Raw genomic sequence first — 14,425 nt, 5'->3', positions numbered from 1 at the left:
GAGGTTGCTGTGAGCCGAGATCGCGCCATTGCACTCCAGCCTGGGTAACAAGAGTGAAACTCCGTCTCAAAAAAAAAAAAAAAACAGAAACTAAAAACAAATACAAAGAAAATATAGGTAAAGAAACAAACAAAAAGAAGTCCGACAGGCTGAGTTAAAATTTTTTTAAGCTAAAAAATAACAAGATGAGGAACTGATTGATATATTAGCCAGGAACATCAGTGTTCCTACAAAATGAAATTATCAGATGTTAACTCTAGTTCTTTGAGGCAAGTTTTGCTGAAGCTACTTAAATGTCAACTTTTAGTTCTACTTTTGGGTCTGACATCTGGGTGAATGGCACTTCATATAATAGTTCAGGTAATTATTTTATACATATTTTCAAAATAAGCAAAAAGTTTAAAAACAGTAATACAGTAAGAAGAGCTGTGTATACAGCAATGTATGATTTCAACTCTTCATAATTAAACATTAATATTTGTTCAAAACAGGCAAAGACAAATGTGTGCATTTGCAGAATTACGTTGATGCAATGGCTGCAGTCAAGTTCAGCCACATAGTATACAGTATACATCTAAGGTCTTTTAGGCTGACTGACGGTGCCACGGATGCCATGTTAACCTCTGTGAGCTGCAGGGACACTCCAGATGAGTTCCTGGAAAATCTAAAGTAACTGAAAGACCATGAAAAGAGGATGATATCATCAACCCCTTCAGTGCCTACTCAACTTTGAGACATTCTCTATTCTTCCTTATTCGCATCTTAATTGATGAGGCCATTGAAGTTCGTAACTGACCTTGGTCAACCTGACTCCACACCCTACGACTCCCTTCCAGCTTGCAAAAAACTGCCCTAAACTGTAATTTTACATTGCCCACTCCAAACCTATAAAGCCAACTCCTGGCCAGGCACGGTGGCTCACGCCTGTAATCCCAACATTTTGGGAGGCCGAGGTGGGCGGATCACGAGGTCAACAGATCGAGACCATGGTGAAACCCCGTCTCTACTAAAAAACACAAAAATTAGCTGGTGTGGTGGTGCGTGCCTGTGGTCCTAGCTACTCGAGAGGCTGAGGCAGGAGAACTGTTTGAACGCAGGAGGCAGCGGTTGCAGTGAGCCGAGATCGCGCCACTGCACTCCAGCCTGGCGCCTGGCGACAAAGCAAGACTCTGTCTCAAAACAAAACAAAACAAAACCAACTCTTATCCCACCGCCCTTCGCTGATGCACTTTTCAGCCTCAGCCCACCTGCATGCAGGTGAATAAACAGCCATGTTGCTCACACAAAGCCTGTTTCAGGGGAGGTCTCTTCATTCAGCTCATGCGTTTTAACAATACAAATGATAGCTCTTCTTAAAATCTAAGCTGTGGTAGGTTTGGCTAAAATGCCTGTAGTAAAAGGGAGAAGCTAATGCTCACTAATGGGTTAAACCCATGTGGTTTTGCTTTGTTCAATAAACTGAAAGTAAACTTTCTTCTGATGGTATCTTCAGGACACAGGGAGCAATGTTTGAAGATTAATGATTATCATATAATTTTATATGTATAAACTGTTTAGCTGACTGGGCCGAATGTACCCTGAAAGAGATGTTTTTGAATAAATCTTGTTTACCTATTTTCATTTGCTTTGTTCAAACAAGGTATCACTGGAACGAGTTCAGTTAATCAAGTTATAGTTCATTGTGGTTTTACTATAAAATATTATAAAGCAAAAGAAACCCCAATTACCTACCTAAGCGATGAAATCCAAAGGTGAATCTTTTAGTTGGTGATTTTGATGATAGCCACAAAGCAAGCAGGGTGAGTATGATGGCGCTTAGGTCAGTTAACATATGAAGTGCATCTGTCATGATTGCTAGGCTATTTGCAATGTATCCACCTTAGAATTACAAGTAGGAAGAAAAGGGAACAAGTTAATTTTTTTAAAAAATAAACAAACTAGATTGTAGGATATGCAATATCCTACAAAACATGAACTTCTAACTAAATCTTTATCCCATTACAATTAAATCAACATATTTTGAAATTTTATTCAAAACATTAGATATAGGTATATTTTTCTCATGAGAATATCCATTTCTTTTCTCCTTTTTTTTGAGACAGAGTCTCACTCCATTGCTCAGGCAGGGTGCAGTGGTGTGATCTCGGCTTACTGCAACCTCTGCACTCTGGGTTCAAGTGATTCTTCTGCCTTAGCCTCCTGAGTAGCTGCGCACCATGCCTGGCTAATTTTTTTGTTTGTTTTTGTAGAGACGGGGTTTTACCATGTTGGCCAGCCTGGTCTTGAAGTCCTGACTTTAAATGATCCGTCTGCCTTGGCCTTGCAAAGTGCTGGGATTATAGGCGTGAGCCACTGTGCCCAGCCATAATATCCATTTCTAGTAACACATTCTGCGAAGAGTCAATGACTTTTAAAAATTTAAGAACCACAAGGCGAACATGTAAAGACAGATTCTGTGTCTTGGCACTGAAGTTTTTGCTCAACTTACTAATTCTACTATTAGATACTGAATTAATAACCATAATATCTAAATATTAAAACAAAGCTGAAGAAAAGGAGGATGTTCACTTGTTGAGGAGCGTTTGAACATAAAATTAAACTGAGGAAACCTACGAAATATATGTTAGTTCAATATGAAAATTAACTGATTCACTTGGATATAGACAGCAATATCTCTGAAGAGGGGGACAAAAGGTGGTATTTAGAACACAATTTTTGTTATTGATTTTACAGGCATTTAATATATATATATTATACATTTTTTTTTGTTGTGTGTCTGTATTGTCCATAAAGGACAACCAATTTTCACAGCAGTATTCATTGAATAAGCTTTTTATATAATACAGCAGGACTCACGCTTTTATGTGTATTGGAATCTCCTGGAGGGCTTGTTAAACTACAAACTGCTTAACCCCATTCCCAGAATTTCTGATTTGGTAGGTCTGGGATGGGGATGAGAGCTGACAAATTCCATTGCTAACATGCTCCCAGGTAACTCTGATGCTTCAGGTCTTGGAACCACACTTTGAGAACCACTGTTATAGTGTACAGCAGAACTGCATGATCAGCTAAGTGTGCTGAGGTGCTGATCCTCCTCATTCATGTGCTGAGTATGTAAAGACAACAGCAGCAGGAAAGCAGGAGACTAGGGGCTGATGATCTGTTAGTCACATCCATTTACCCCAATGTGCTCTACACAAATAGCATTTTCTTTGTACTCCCTGACATGAAAAAGCTCCAAAGCACGGAGAGAAGGCTGGTTGTAAACAACATGGAGTTTTGCAATCTCAGAAAGTCTGAATGAGTTAATTTTTTTGAGCTTTAGTATACTCATCATTTTATAATAGGGTAATTCCTTAAAGCAACTCTGTCCAATAGAACTTTGAGATGATAGAAATGTTCTGTACTGCCAGGCGCAGTGGCTTATGCCTGTAATCCCAGCACTTTGGGAGGCTGAGGTGGGTGGATCTCAAGGTCAAGAGTTTGAGACCAGCCTGAACAATGTGGAAAAACCCTTTCTCTACTAAAAATACAAAAATTAGCTGGGTGCGGTGGCATGTGCCTGTAATCCCAGCTACTCGGAAGCTGAGGCAGGAGAATCCCTTGAGCATGGGAGGCAGAGGTTGCAGTGAGTGGAGATTGCTCCACTGCACTCCAGCCTGGGTGACACAGCGAGACTATGTCTCAAAAAAAAAAAAAAAAAGAAATGTTCTGTATCTATGCTGTCCAATGCTGTAGCCACTAGTCACATGTGGCTTTTCAGCATTTGAAAAATGGCTAGCAAGTCTGGAGCACTGTGGCATATGCCTATAATCCCAGCTGTTGGGGGGCCGAGGTGGGAGGATTGCTTAAGCCCAGGAGACTGAGGCTGCAGTAAGCTATAATGGCACCAGTGAACTGCAGCCTGGGTGACAGTGAGACCTTGACTGAAAAAAAAGAAAAAAAAAGAAAAATGGGGCCAGGTATGGTGGTTCACACCTGTAATCCCAACACTTTGGGAGGCTGAGGGCAGGCAGATCACCTGAGCTCAGTAGTTCTGAGACCAGCCTGGATAACATGGTGAAACTCCATCTCTTCCAAAATAATAAATAATAAAGAAAAAGAAAAATGGTTAGTAAAACTAAGGAATTTAATTAATTAAATTAATTTTTTTTTTTTTTTTTTTTTTAAGAGTCAGGGTCTTGCTCTGCCACCTAGGCAGGAGTGCAGTGATATGATCATAGCTTACTGTAGCCTCAACCTCCTGTGTTCATGTAATCCTTCCACCTCAGCTTCCTGAGTAGCTGGGACTATAGGCATGAATCACCATGGTCAGCTAATCTTTTTATCATTTTTTTTAAGAGACAAGGTCTTGCTATGTTGCCCAGGCTTAATTATTTTAGTTAACCTAAATTTAAAAAGCTACATGTCAGTGACAACAACAACAACAACAAAAGTAAGGACCTCTGAAAATCATCTTCACAAAAAGAATTAGAATATGGACGAAAATAGTCAAAATCGGCTTTTTCAGAACTTTGGAAATTAGACAAAAGCTTATACGCATAGCACTTATTCAAGAAAAATAGCCGATTTTCAGTAAGCTAACAGTTATCTTTGTGGTGTTTTAATTTGCGCTGTACCCATTTGTTGTTCCCCAGCTCTACGGTAGCTTTGAAAACCAACAGGCCACAATCATAATGAAAGCCTCAGGTTGGCAGCCACTGGAGGACACAAAATGAGTTTGGAGCTCTTGCAATGCCCCATTCCCAGAGAACTGTCATTATTTGACCTGTCTGGTAGTTCCCTGAAGGACGTGCAAGGATGTTTTTATTTGACTGGACACCTGGAGCTTGCTCTGTATGAACAGGCCCCGTCTTCCCATGCTTCTCAAAAATCAGAGACAATATATAACACTGCAGCTGCCTGAGGTAGATAATGATGTATTCCCTGTGTTCTGAAATTTCACAATGACTACCTTGGTGTGGATCTCTTTTCCCCTAATTTGCTCTTTCAATTTAGAAACATGTATCCTCCAGTTATGGGAAAACTTTCTAAACTATCAACTATAGTGTTATTTCATCACCTTTGCTATCTCTCTTTCTCAAACTCCTTCCTATTATTTGGAGTTTAGACTGACATTCTAAATATTTTTTTTTCTGTCACCCAGGTTGGAGTGGAGTGGGGCGATCTTGGCTCACTGCAACCTCCACCTCCTGGATTGAAGCAATTCTCCTGCCTCAGCCTCCCGTGTAGCTAAGACTGCAGGCATGTGCCACCATGCCCAGCTAATTTTTGTATTTTTAGTAGAGATGGGTTTTCGCCGTGTTGGCCAGGCTGGTCTTGAACCCCTGACCTCAAGTGATCTGCCTGCCTTGGCCTCCCAAAGTGCTAGGATTACAGGCATGAACCACCGCACCTGGCCTCAAAATTGTTTTTGCCCTTTCTCTACAATTATACATCTTTTTGCTCAACTCTGTGACAGAGTATCTTAATTCATCTTCTTTTTTTGAGACAGGGTCTTGCTCTGTTGTCCAGACTGGAGTGCAGTGGCTCAATCTCAGCTGACTACACCCTCCCGCCTCCTGGGTTCAAGTGATTCTCCTGCTTCAGCCTTCCAAGTAGCTAGGATTACAGGATACCATGCCCAGCTAATTTTTGTGTTCTTAGTAGAGATGGGTTTTCACCATATTGGCCATGCTGGTCTCAAACTCTTGACCTCGTGATCTGTCCACTTTGGCCTCCCAAAATGCTGGGATTATAAGCATGAGCCATGGTGCCTGGCCCTCAACTATATGTTTTTAATATGCAAAGCCTCTTTTCTTTATTCTGTATTTTATTTTATTTTTCTGATACAGGGTCTTACTCTGTCCCCCAGGCTGGAGTGCAACTGCACCAACACTTGGCTCACTGCAACCTCAGCTGCCTGGCTTCAAGTGATCCTCCTACCTTAGCCTCCTAAGTAGCTGGGACCACAGGTAGGCACCACCATGTCCTACTATTTTTCTTTCTTTTTTGCAGAGACAGGGTCTTGCCATGTTGCCCCGGCTGGCCTTGAACTTCTGGGCTAAAGTGATCCTCCTGCCTCAGCCTCCCAAAGTGTTAGTATTATAGGGATGAGCTACTGTGGCCACCCTGAATTTCTATTTTAAAGCAGTCTGTTATTGCTTCATGGATACATGATCTTCTCTTATCTCTGAGAATACTAATTATATAATTTTACTATTATATCTGACTGGCTCTTAAACAGGTTTAACTAGCTTTCCTTATTTTAGCTTCCTTCTTCACCCACACTTCCAGAGGTACCTGGTACAGCCAATCTGGAGCCTACTTAGGATTTTCTAGTGCAGTAGTTCTCAAATATGGTTCCTGAATTAGCAGTGTCAGCATCCCCTGGGATCTTGTGTTTTAAGAAGTTCTCTATGTGATTCTGATGTACAGTAAAGCTTGAGAATCACTGCTGTAGTGTAAACTGGGATGGTTTTCAGCCTTCCCCACTGCTGGCTTAGATGTTTGCTTTCTTGGGTCTACTAAGTCGTATCTGTTTCCTTTCCAGTTTCTAAAATTTTTCTTGCTATATTCTCCTCACCAGATTTCCCCATATGTATGAATTTATATGTTTCTAAAAAAATTTCTGTTGTATAAGAGGCCAGGTGTGGTGGCCCACACCTGTAATCCCAGAACGTTGGGAGGCCAAGGTGGGCGGATCACTTGAGGTCAGGAGTTCAAGACCAGCCTGGCCAACAGGGTGAAACCCATCTCTATTAAAACTACAAAAAATTAACTGGGCATGGTGGTGCACATCTGTAGTCCCAGCTACTCAGGAGGCTAAGGCAGGAGAATCGCTTGAACCCAGGAGGCAGAGGCTGCAGTGAGCTGAGAAAGCACCACTGCACTCCAGCCTGGGTTGCAGAGTGAAACTCCATTAAAAACAAAAACAAAAACAAAAAAAACCTTTATTGTATAAGAGAGGCATCAGGAATGAGAAAAATTAAATGCACGAGTTCCATTTGCCATCCTTAGCTGGAAGTTTATATTCACTCTCAATCAAGCATTTTTGTTTTCAATAAAAATGCAGTTATAACTCTGCTACCAAATCCAAAGGATGTTTTAGTCCTAATTAGACCTCTCAATAGTTTCAACCTGTTTATTTCCACTTCGAAATACCCTTTAAAAATTTTTTGGGAACACCTTTTTCCCTCTGCCTGACTTCTAAAGTTGGAGTTCCTCGGGACTTGGGTTCTCCAGGTAATTTTACCCATTCCTGTGGCATTACATACGCATCTGTCTCCACCTTGACCTCTCTTCTAACCACAGACTCATATTCTTGCTTCCAAGAATATGTCCTCCAATCCATTCTTCATATAACAGCCAGAGTAATCTTTCAAAAAGGTAAATCCCATTTCGTTACTCCCCTGCTTAAAACCTTTAACTGGTTGCCATTGCACTTATGAAACTACACTATTTAACATGGCCTTCTAAGACCTGCCTGATCTCTTCCTCCTGCCTTCTTCCCTCATGGTTACACACTGAAGCCAAACTGGCCTTCTTTCTAATTCCTTTTGAAGAATTGAAGGCTTTAGGACGTTGGTACATGCTGTTCTCTTCTCTCAGAAAACTCTCACTCTGTCTGGGTAACTCCTACTATTCTTTTTTTTTGGCTTAAATATACCTGGTTCATTCATAAACTATGTCCTATTGTTTACTATGTCCTATACTACCTTGTTCTTTTTCTTCCTAACACTTAGGACCATCTAAATTTTAAATTTACTTACATGTTCAATGTCTGTCTCTTCCATTGGATTAAATTCTCCAGATAGTAGGGATCATAATAGTTTTGTTGTCCACTGTACATTCAGAACATGTGGCACATAGTGTAAGTATTCAAAATATACTTCCGAAGAGAAGTAAATAATGGATCTTGACCAAGGTCTCAGAGCAAGTTAAGTGGCAAAGCCAACCAAGTGTATCTCAGATCTTTAAATTACTTCATTTTTTCCCCTTCTTTTTGAGACAGTCTCACACTCACCCAGGGTGGAGTGCAATAGCCGGATCTCTACTCACTGCAACCTCTGCCCCCTGGGCTCAACCAATCCTGCCACCTCAGCCTCCAGAGGAGCTAGGACCACAGACACATACAACCACACCAGGCTAAGTTTTTCTATTTTTGGTAAAGAGAGGGTTTCGCCATGTTCCCCAAGCTGGTCTTGAACTCCTGAGCTCAAGCAATCCTCGGTCTCCCAAAGTGCTGGTATTACAGGCATGAGCCATTGCGCCCAGCCACATTGCTTCATTTTTTATTCCTCTATACTTCCTACGTAAGATACTTCCCACATCTGGCCAAATTGCTACTTTTTTTTTTTTAAGATGTAATCTCACTCTGTTGCCCAGGCTGGAGTGCAGTGGCATGATCTTGGTTCACTGCAACCTCTGTCTCCTGGGTTCAAGCAATTTCAGGGTAATTTTTGTATTTTTAGTAGAGATGGGGTTTCACCATGTTGGCCAGGCTGCTCTTGAACTCCTGACCTCAAGTGATCCGCCAGCCTCGGCCTCCCAAATGTGCTAGGATTACAGGTGTGGGTCACTGTGCGCAGCCAAATTGCTTCATTTTTTGTTATTCCATACTTCCTACATAAGATGCTTTATTTATTTTTCTTTCTTTCCTTTTTTTGAGACAGAGTCACACTCTGTCACCCAGGCTGGAGTGCAGTGGAACGATCTTGGTTCACTGTAACCTCTACCTCCCAGGTTCAAGCAATTATCACGTCTCAGCCTCCCCAGTATCTGGGACTACAGGCGCATGCCACCACACTGGCTTATGTTTATATTTTTAGTTGAGACCGGGTTTCACATTGGCCAGCCTGCTTTCCTCTTAACCTCAAGTGAGGTTGAAGTTGCTTTATTTGTAAGCGCTTTGAACACACTTTAATAAATGCTCTATTGTATACAATTTAATTCTGTGTAACATTCCAAATATTTTGTTGTGGTTGTTTTCTTGTGGTTTTTTTTTTTTTTTTTTTTTTTTTTTTGTGATGGAGCTTCACTCTTGTTGCCCAGGCTGGACTGCAATGGCGCCATCTCGGCTCACTGCAACCTCCACCTCCCGGTTCAAGGGATTCTCCTGCCTCAGCCTCCTGGGTAGCTGGGATTACAGGCACCTGACACCAACCCCAGCTAATTTTTTTTATTTTTTATTTTTTTAGTAGAGATGAGGTTTCACCATGTTGGCCAGGCTGGTCTCGAACTACTGACCTCAAGTGATCCACCCACATCAGCCTCCCAAAGTGCTGGGATTGCAGGTGTGAGCCACCGCGCCCTGACAGGGTGTCTTTTTAAACAAGACACTGAATGACAAAAAATTGGCCAAGAAAAGATTTGGGAAAGATAGTCTATGTAAAGCAGTGTTTTTCAAACTACAGGCCCTGACCTACTGCAGTAAACCATGAAATTCATTTAGTAAGCTGGGACCACAATTGAAAAACTATTAGGATACATCACAGGAAGGAGAAATTTTGTTTCAGTTTTATGTATATTTATACACGTGACCTGTGTGTATTCACATACATATGTATACATGCATGCCTACATGAGTCACAATGTGAAGTGTATTTCTTACTATAGTGAAGTCAAAAAATGTCTGAAAGCCACTGAGATAGCGGGACCAGCCACTTTGAATGCCTTAGGGGCAAAAAGAGCTTTGTGAGTTGTAGGAGGAAAAAGGCCAGCATGGCTGAAGTGAACCTGGGGAGAAATGTTATGAAATGAGGTAGGAAATGTATATAATTTTTCCTACATAGCACCGTCTAGTCAAGCATCTTAAATCTGGACTGCCATCTGTTTTTGTCATGGTTCATCATTAAGAGATAACATGGCAGAATCATCTCCTTTTAATGTCACTTTGTAAACTGTCACTGAGAAGTTAATAGTTACACTGATGTGACTGAAAATAACCTCTAAGAATGTATCTTATATTGAAAACGGATTGTTTATATAATTAAAAAATGAAAAAGAAAACCAGGTTTATAGAACTTTGGTGGAGTCCCCTGGTTCATTTCAGGCCCTCCTTTGTTAGTTGGTAATTAATTTTGCAAACCTCTTGGCTATAAACACAAAAGGAAATAGTATAAAAGAAACCACTTAGGTCAAATGTAGAGGAAAAAATGCTGGGACTGTAGATGTGGCTCTTCCATTAACTCCCTAAGTGGCCCTCACAACTTATTTCACCTGTTTGTGCCCTGGAAATCCTTACATGTAAAAGGAAAAAAAAAAAAAGGAGATGGAGAGCAGGTGTTCAATAAGGTCCCTTCATATTGTAAAATTCTACGATCCTAAGTAATTTACGATCATTTACTATTTTAAACGCTGCAAAAATTAACCTGGTATTTTATCAGAATTTTGTAAAAAGAGGAAGTTACATGACATATGATGAAGATAAGGTCCTTAACTTTACGGTAGATGACAGTGTTTGAAGAATGAGAAGACAAAGTCAAAGTTATCTCAGGAGTAGTAATAAAAAAAAAAAAGAAAAAGTTATCTCGGGGTGTTTATATTGTACTTAGATTGAGCTGCACTTTGGAACCGTGTGGCCTTTTCACATGAGATCAGTGTCTTCATAAATACAAACTTCCTGAAAAGATGGTTTAAACCTCAAAGCCTGTGTAACTACAGCTTGACAAAGACTCTCGAGGAAAGGTAAAGGGAAAGTGAGTTGGCAACACAACTCACCTACAAGTTCTCCAATCATGAAAAGCAAGTAAAGAACGGCAGCAATGGTCAACCTGGTTTTCACCTTTCTCTGCTTCAGTATCTCTCTCTGTTTGCTGCAGTTGTCACAGGAGTCCACCTTCAAACTCAGCTGACTGTTGGTCAAAGGTAAGTCCTGGTCCAGTAAGGAATCATCGTCGGCCTGGAGGGTCCGGTGCGCCCCGTTAACAGGCCTTTCCGGGGCTTCGGAACCATCATCGGCCACCACAACTCGAAGTTTGTTGAACCGAGAAAGCCCCTCGTCTCCCCCCTCATCCGAGAAGTCAAAGGCGCTGGTGTCATTTAAAAACAGCGGCGCGTCATCCTTCCTCAGCAGAGATTTGAGGCGCTTCCACGCGCCGGAGCCGGCCATGGCAGAGGCTGAGCGGCCGCGGCGCGGAACGGCTGGCGGGAGGCGGACGGCCGGCGGCGCCTACTTCACCGGAGTGCCAGTTCTCGAGGGCAGTGCCGCGCGTCCCTCCCCATCCTGTGGAAAATGAAACATGTTATAAATTAAAGGCGCCCAACCCTGTCCTCAAGTTCCGAAGCCGCGGGCTGCGGGTCGCAAGGTCGGCCCCGAGGCTTCGCCGGGGCTCCGCGAGGGGGCGGCGCATCTATTTAATACCTGGGGCGCTGCCGCGAGGCCGCAACTCATCTCCCAGCCCCCGGCCGGCTAGGCGAGGCCGGCTTGCGCTTCTCCACCCGGGGCCGCTGGAGAGCAGGGTCGTGCTCGCGCCTGTCGCGCCCGCCGCGCCCGCAGCTGGAGGCCGGCTCCCCGGGTCTGACAGGTTCGGGGCGGGACACCCAGAGCCACCGCCTCTCCCCGCCCTGCGCTAGGCCACGCGCGTGCGCCCGCCAAGGCGCGCGAGGGAGGGGTCGGCGCGAGGACACGCAGGCCCGGCGCGCAGGGTTGGGGCGCCAGCGAGGGGCGGGGGCGTACGGCCCGCCCTGCCCCGCCCCTTGCCCCGAGGCTGGCTTAGGGGCTCCTGCGCCGCTTCCGCCTAGGGGGCACTCACTGGCAAACTGCGGGGACTCGGGGCGGCCCCTTCCACCTCTTCAAGCTGGGAGGCAAGTGCGGTCGGAGGGTCACGACAGGGGCTGGGCGTTGCTGCTAGGAGTTCCGTTCACCAAAAGTGGGTCTCAAATCTCGGGTCGGGATCTGGGTTGCTGGTGATCCGCAGAAGACAAACCCAGTACTTTTCTTGCCAACTGGAAAGGCAGCTTTTCTCTCCTCGAATTGCTTGCCTCTGGCAAATTGGCAACATTTGTTGCACAGTCAACTGGAGAAGGCAAGGCTGTGGTCGTCAGCAGTTGTACTTTCAGCAAATATGTATTGTTCTCTGTGCTCTCGGCCGTGTTCCTTTTGCCTCCAAGGTATTTACGATGTGGACTCAACCCAAGCACAGAAAATCTGCTACAGGCATACCTCAGAGATAATTGCGAATTTGGTTCCAGAACACCGCAATGTGGCAATAAAGTGAGGTCTCACAAATATTTCATGTCCCAGTGCAAATACAATCGTTTATAATGTAGTCTAGTAAGTGTGTAATGGCGTTATGTCTAAAACAGTGTTCGTACCTTAATTGATAATATTGGGAGAGGGAGGAAGAAGTATATGTACATTTGTTATTGCTCTGAGGCCGGAGGGTCGCTTGAGCTCAGAAGGTCGAGATGACAGTGAGCTATGATTGTGCCTCTGCACCCCAGCCTGAAGACAGAGTGAGACCCTACCTCTAAAATAAACAAGTAAATAAAATACATGACTGCTAAAACATGCTAACAATCATCTAGGCCTTTAGCAAGTCATGTTCTTTGCTGGTGGAGGGTCTTTGCTCCATGTTGATGGCTGCTGACTGATCTGGACGGTGGCTGCTGAAGGCTGGGGTGGCTTTCGCAATTCCTTAAAATAAGACAACAATGGCATTTGCTACATTTGTTGACTTTTGTTTTCATGAAAGAGTTAAAGAGTTCGTGACAGCGTGTGATGCTGGTAGATAATATTTTACCCACAGTGGACCTTTCAAAATTGGAGTCAATCCAGATTTCTGAAACTCTGCCCCTGCTTTATCAACTAAGTTTATGGAATATTCTAAATCCTTTGTTGTCATTTCAACAGTGTTCACAGCATCTTCACAAAGAGTAGATTGAGTAGATTGTATCTCAAGAAACCACTTTCTTTGGTCATCTATGAGAAGCAACTCCTCATCTGTTCAAATTTTATGAGATTGAAGCAATTCAGTCACATCTTCAAGCTCCACTTCTAGTTCTCTTGATATTTGCACATCTGCAGTTACTTCCTCCATTGAAGTCTTGAATCCCTCAAAGTCATCTATTAGGGTTAGAATCCACTTCTTCCAAAATCTTGTTAATGTTGATATTTTGACTCCCCATGAATCATGAATGTTCTTAATGGCACCTGGAATAATGAATCCTTTCCAGAACTTTTTCAATTTACTTTGCCTGGGTCCATCAGAGGAATCAATGGCAGCTATCACCTTATAACATGTATTTCTTCTTTTGTTTTTATTTTTATTTTTTGAGATGGAGTTTTCCTCTGGTTGCCCAGGTTGGAGTACTGTGGCGTGATCTCGGCTCACTGCAACCTCTGCCTACTGGGTTCAAGTGATTCTCCTGCCTCAGCCTCCCAAGTAGCTGGGATTACAGGCACCCACCACCACACCCAGCTAATTTTGTGCATTTTAGTAGAGATGGGGTTTCACCATGTTGGCCAGGCTGGTCTTGAGCTCCTGACTTCAGGTGATCCACCTGCCTTGGCCTCCCAAAGTGCTGGGATTACAGGCGTGAGCCACTGCATCTGGCTGAAATGTATTTCTTAAATAATAAGACTTGAAAGTCAAAATGATTTCTTGTTCCATGGGCAGCAAAATGGATATTATGTTAGCAAGCATGAAAACAACATTAATTTCCTGGTACATCTGAAGATGTACCAGGAGAGCTCTTGGTTGACCAGGGACATTGTCAATGAGCAGTAATATCTTGAAAAGAATCTTTTTTTCTGGATAGTAGGTCTCAGTAGGCTTAAATATTCAGTAAACTATGCTGTAGTAAACAGATATGCTGTCACCCAGGTTTTGTTCCATTTATAGAGCACAGGCAGTGTAGAGTTAGCATAATTCTTAAGGGCCCTAGAAATTTCAAAATGGTAAATGAGCATTGGCTTTAATGTAAAGCTACTGGTTGCATTTAGCCTCTAACAAGAGAGTAAGATTGTCCTTTGAAGCTTTGAAGCCAGGGATCAACTTCTCCCTAACTATCAAAGCCTAGGTGGCATCTTCTTCCAATAGAAGGCTGTTTCCCAACTGTATTGAAAATCTGCTGTTTAGGCCGGGCGCGGTGGCTCAAGCCTGTAATCCCAGCACTTTGGGAGGCCGAGGCGGGTGGATCACGAGGTCAAGAGATCGACACCATCCTGGTCAACATGGTGAAACCCCGTCTCTACTAAAAATACAAAACATTAGCTGGGCATGGTGGCACGTGCCTGTAATCCCAGCTACTCAGGAGGCTGAGGCAGGAGAATTGCCTGAACCCAGGAGGCGGAGGTTGCGGTGAGCCGAGATCGCGCCATTGCATTCCAGCCTGGGTAACAAGAGCGAAACTCCATCTCAAAAAAAAAAAAAAAGAAAAAAAAAAGAAAATCTGCTGTTTAGTGTAGTTACTATTAATTATCTTACCTAGACCTAGTGGA

At 43.2% G+C, this 14,425-nt stretch overlaps 1 protein-coding gene across 3 annotated transcripts in view; it reads right to left on the bottom strand.

Annotated features, from left to right (window-relative positions):
• The window catches only part of SLC30A4 (solute carrier family 30 member 4), a 31,506-nt gene extending 19,960 nt beyond the window's left edge, over nt 1–11,546 (bottom strand). The window contains exons 1-3 of one of the 3 annotated variants that reach the window (XM_032297559.1): nt 11,345–11,546; nt 10,702–11,206; nt 1,732–1,878 (exon numbers count right to left, since the gene is read on the bottom strand). In XM_032297559.1, the coding sequence (XP_032153450.1) occupies nt 1,732–1,878; nt 10,702–11,092 (538 nt within the window). In that variant the 5' untranslated portion in view covers nt 11,093–11,206; nt 11,345–11,546. Of the gene's footprint in view, nt 1–1,731; nt 1,879–10,701; nt 11,304–11,344 lie in introns of those variants that run through there. The other 2 variants (XM_032297561.1, XM_032297560.1) reach the window with 2 other exon arrangements.
• Nucleotides 11,547–14,425: the final 2,879 nt, after the last annotated feature.

Source organism: Sapajus apella, unplaced genomic scaffold (genome assembly GCF_009761245.1).
Source record: "Sapajus apella isolate SASKATOON/1434 unplaced genomic scaffold, GSC_monkey_1.0 scaffold37, whole genome shotgun sequence".
NCBI classification, from domain to species: Eukaryota; Metazoa; Chordata; class Mammalia; order Primates; family Cebidae; genus Sapajus; species Sapajus apella.
Note: the sequence above shows the minus strand (reverse complement) of the source record. Positions and strands in the feature narration are given on the sequence as shown.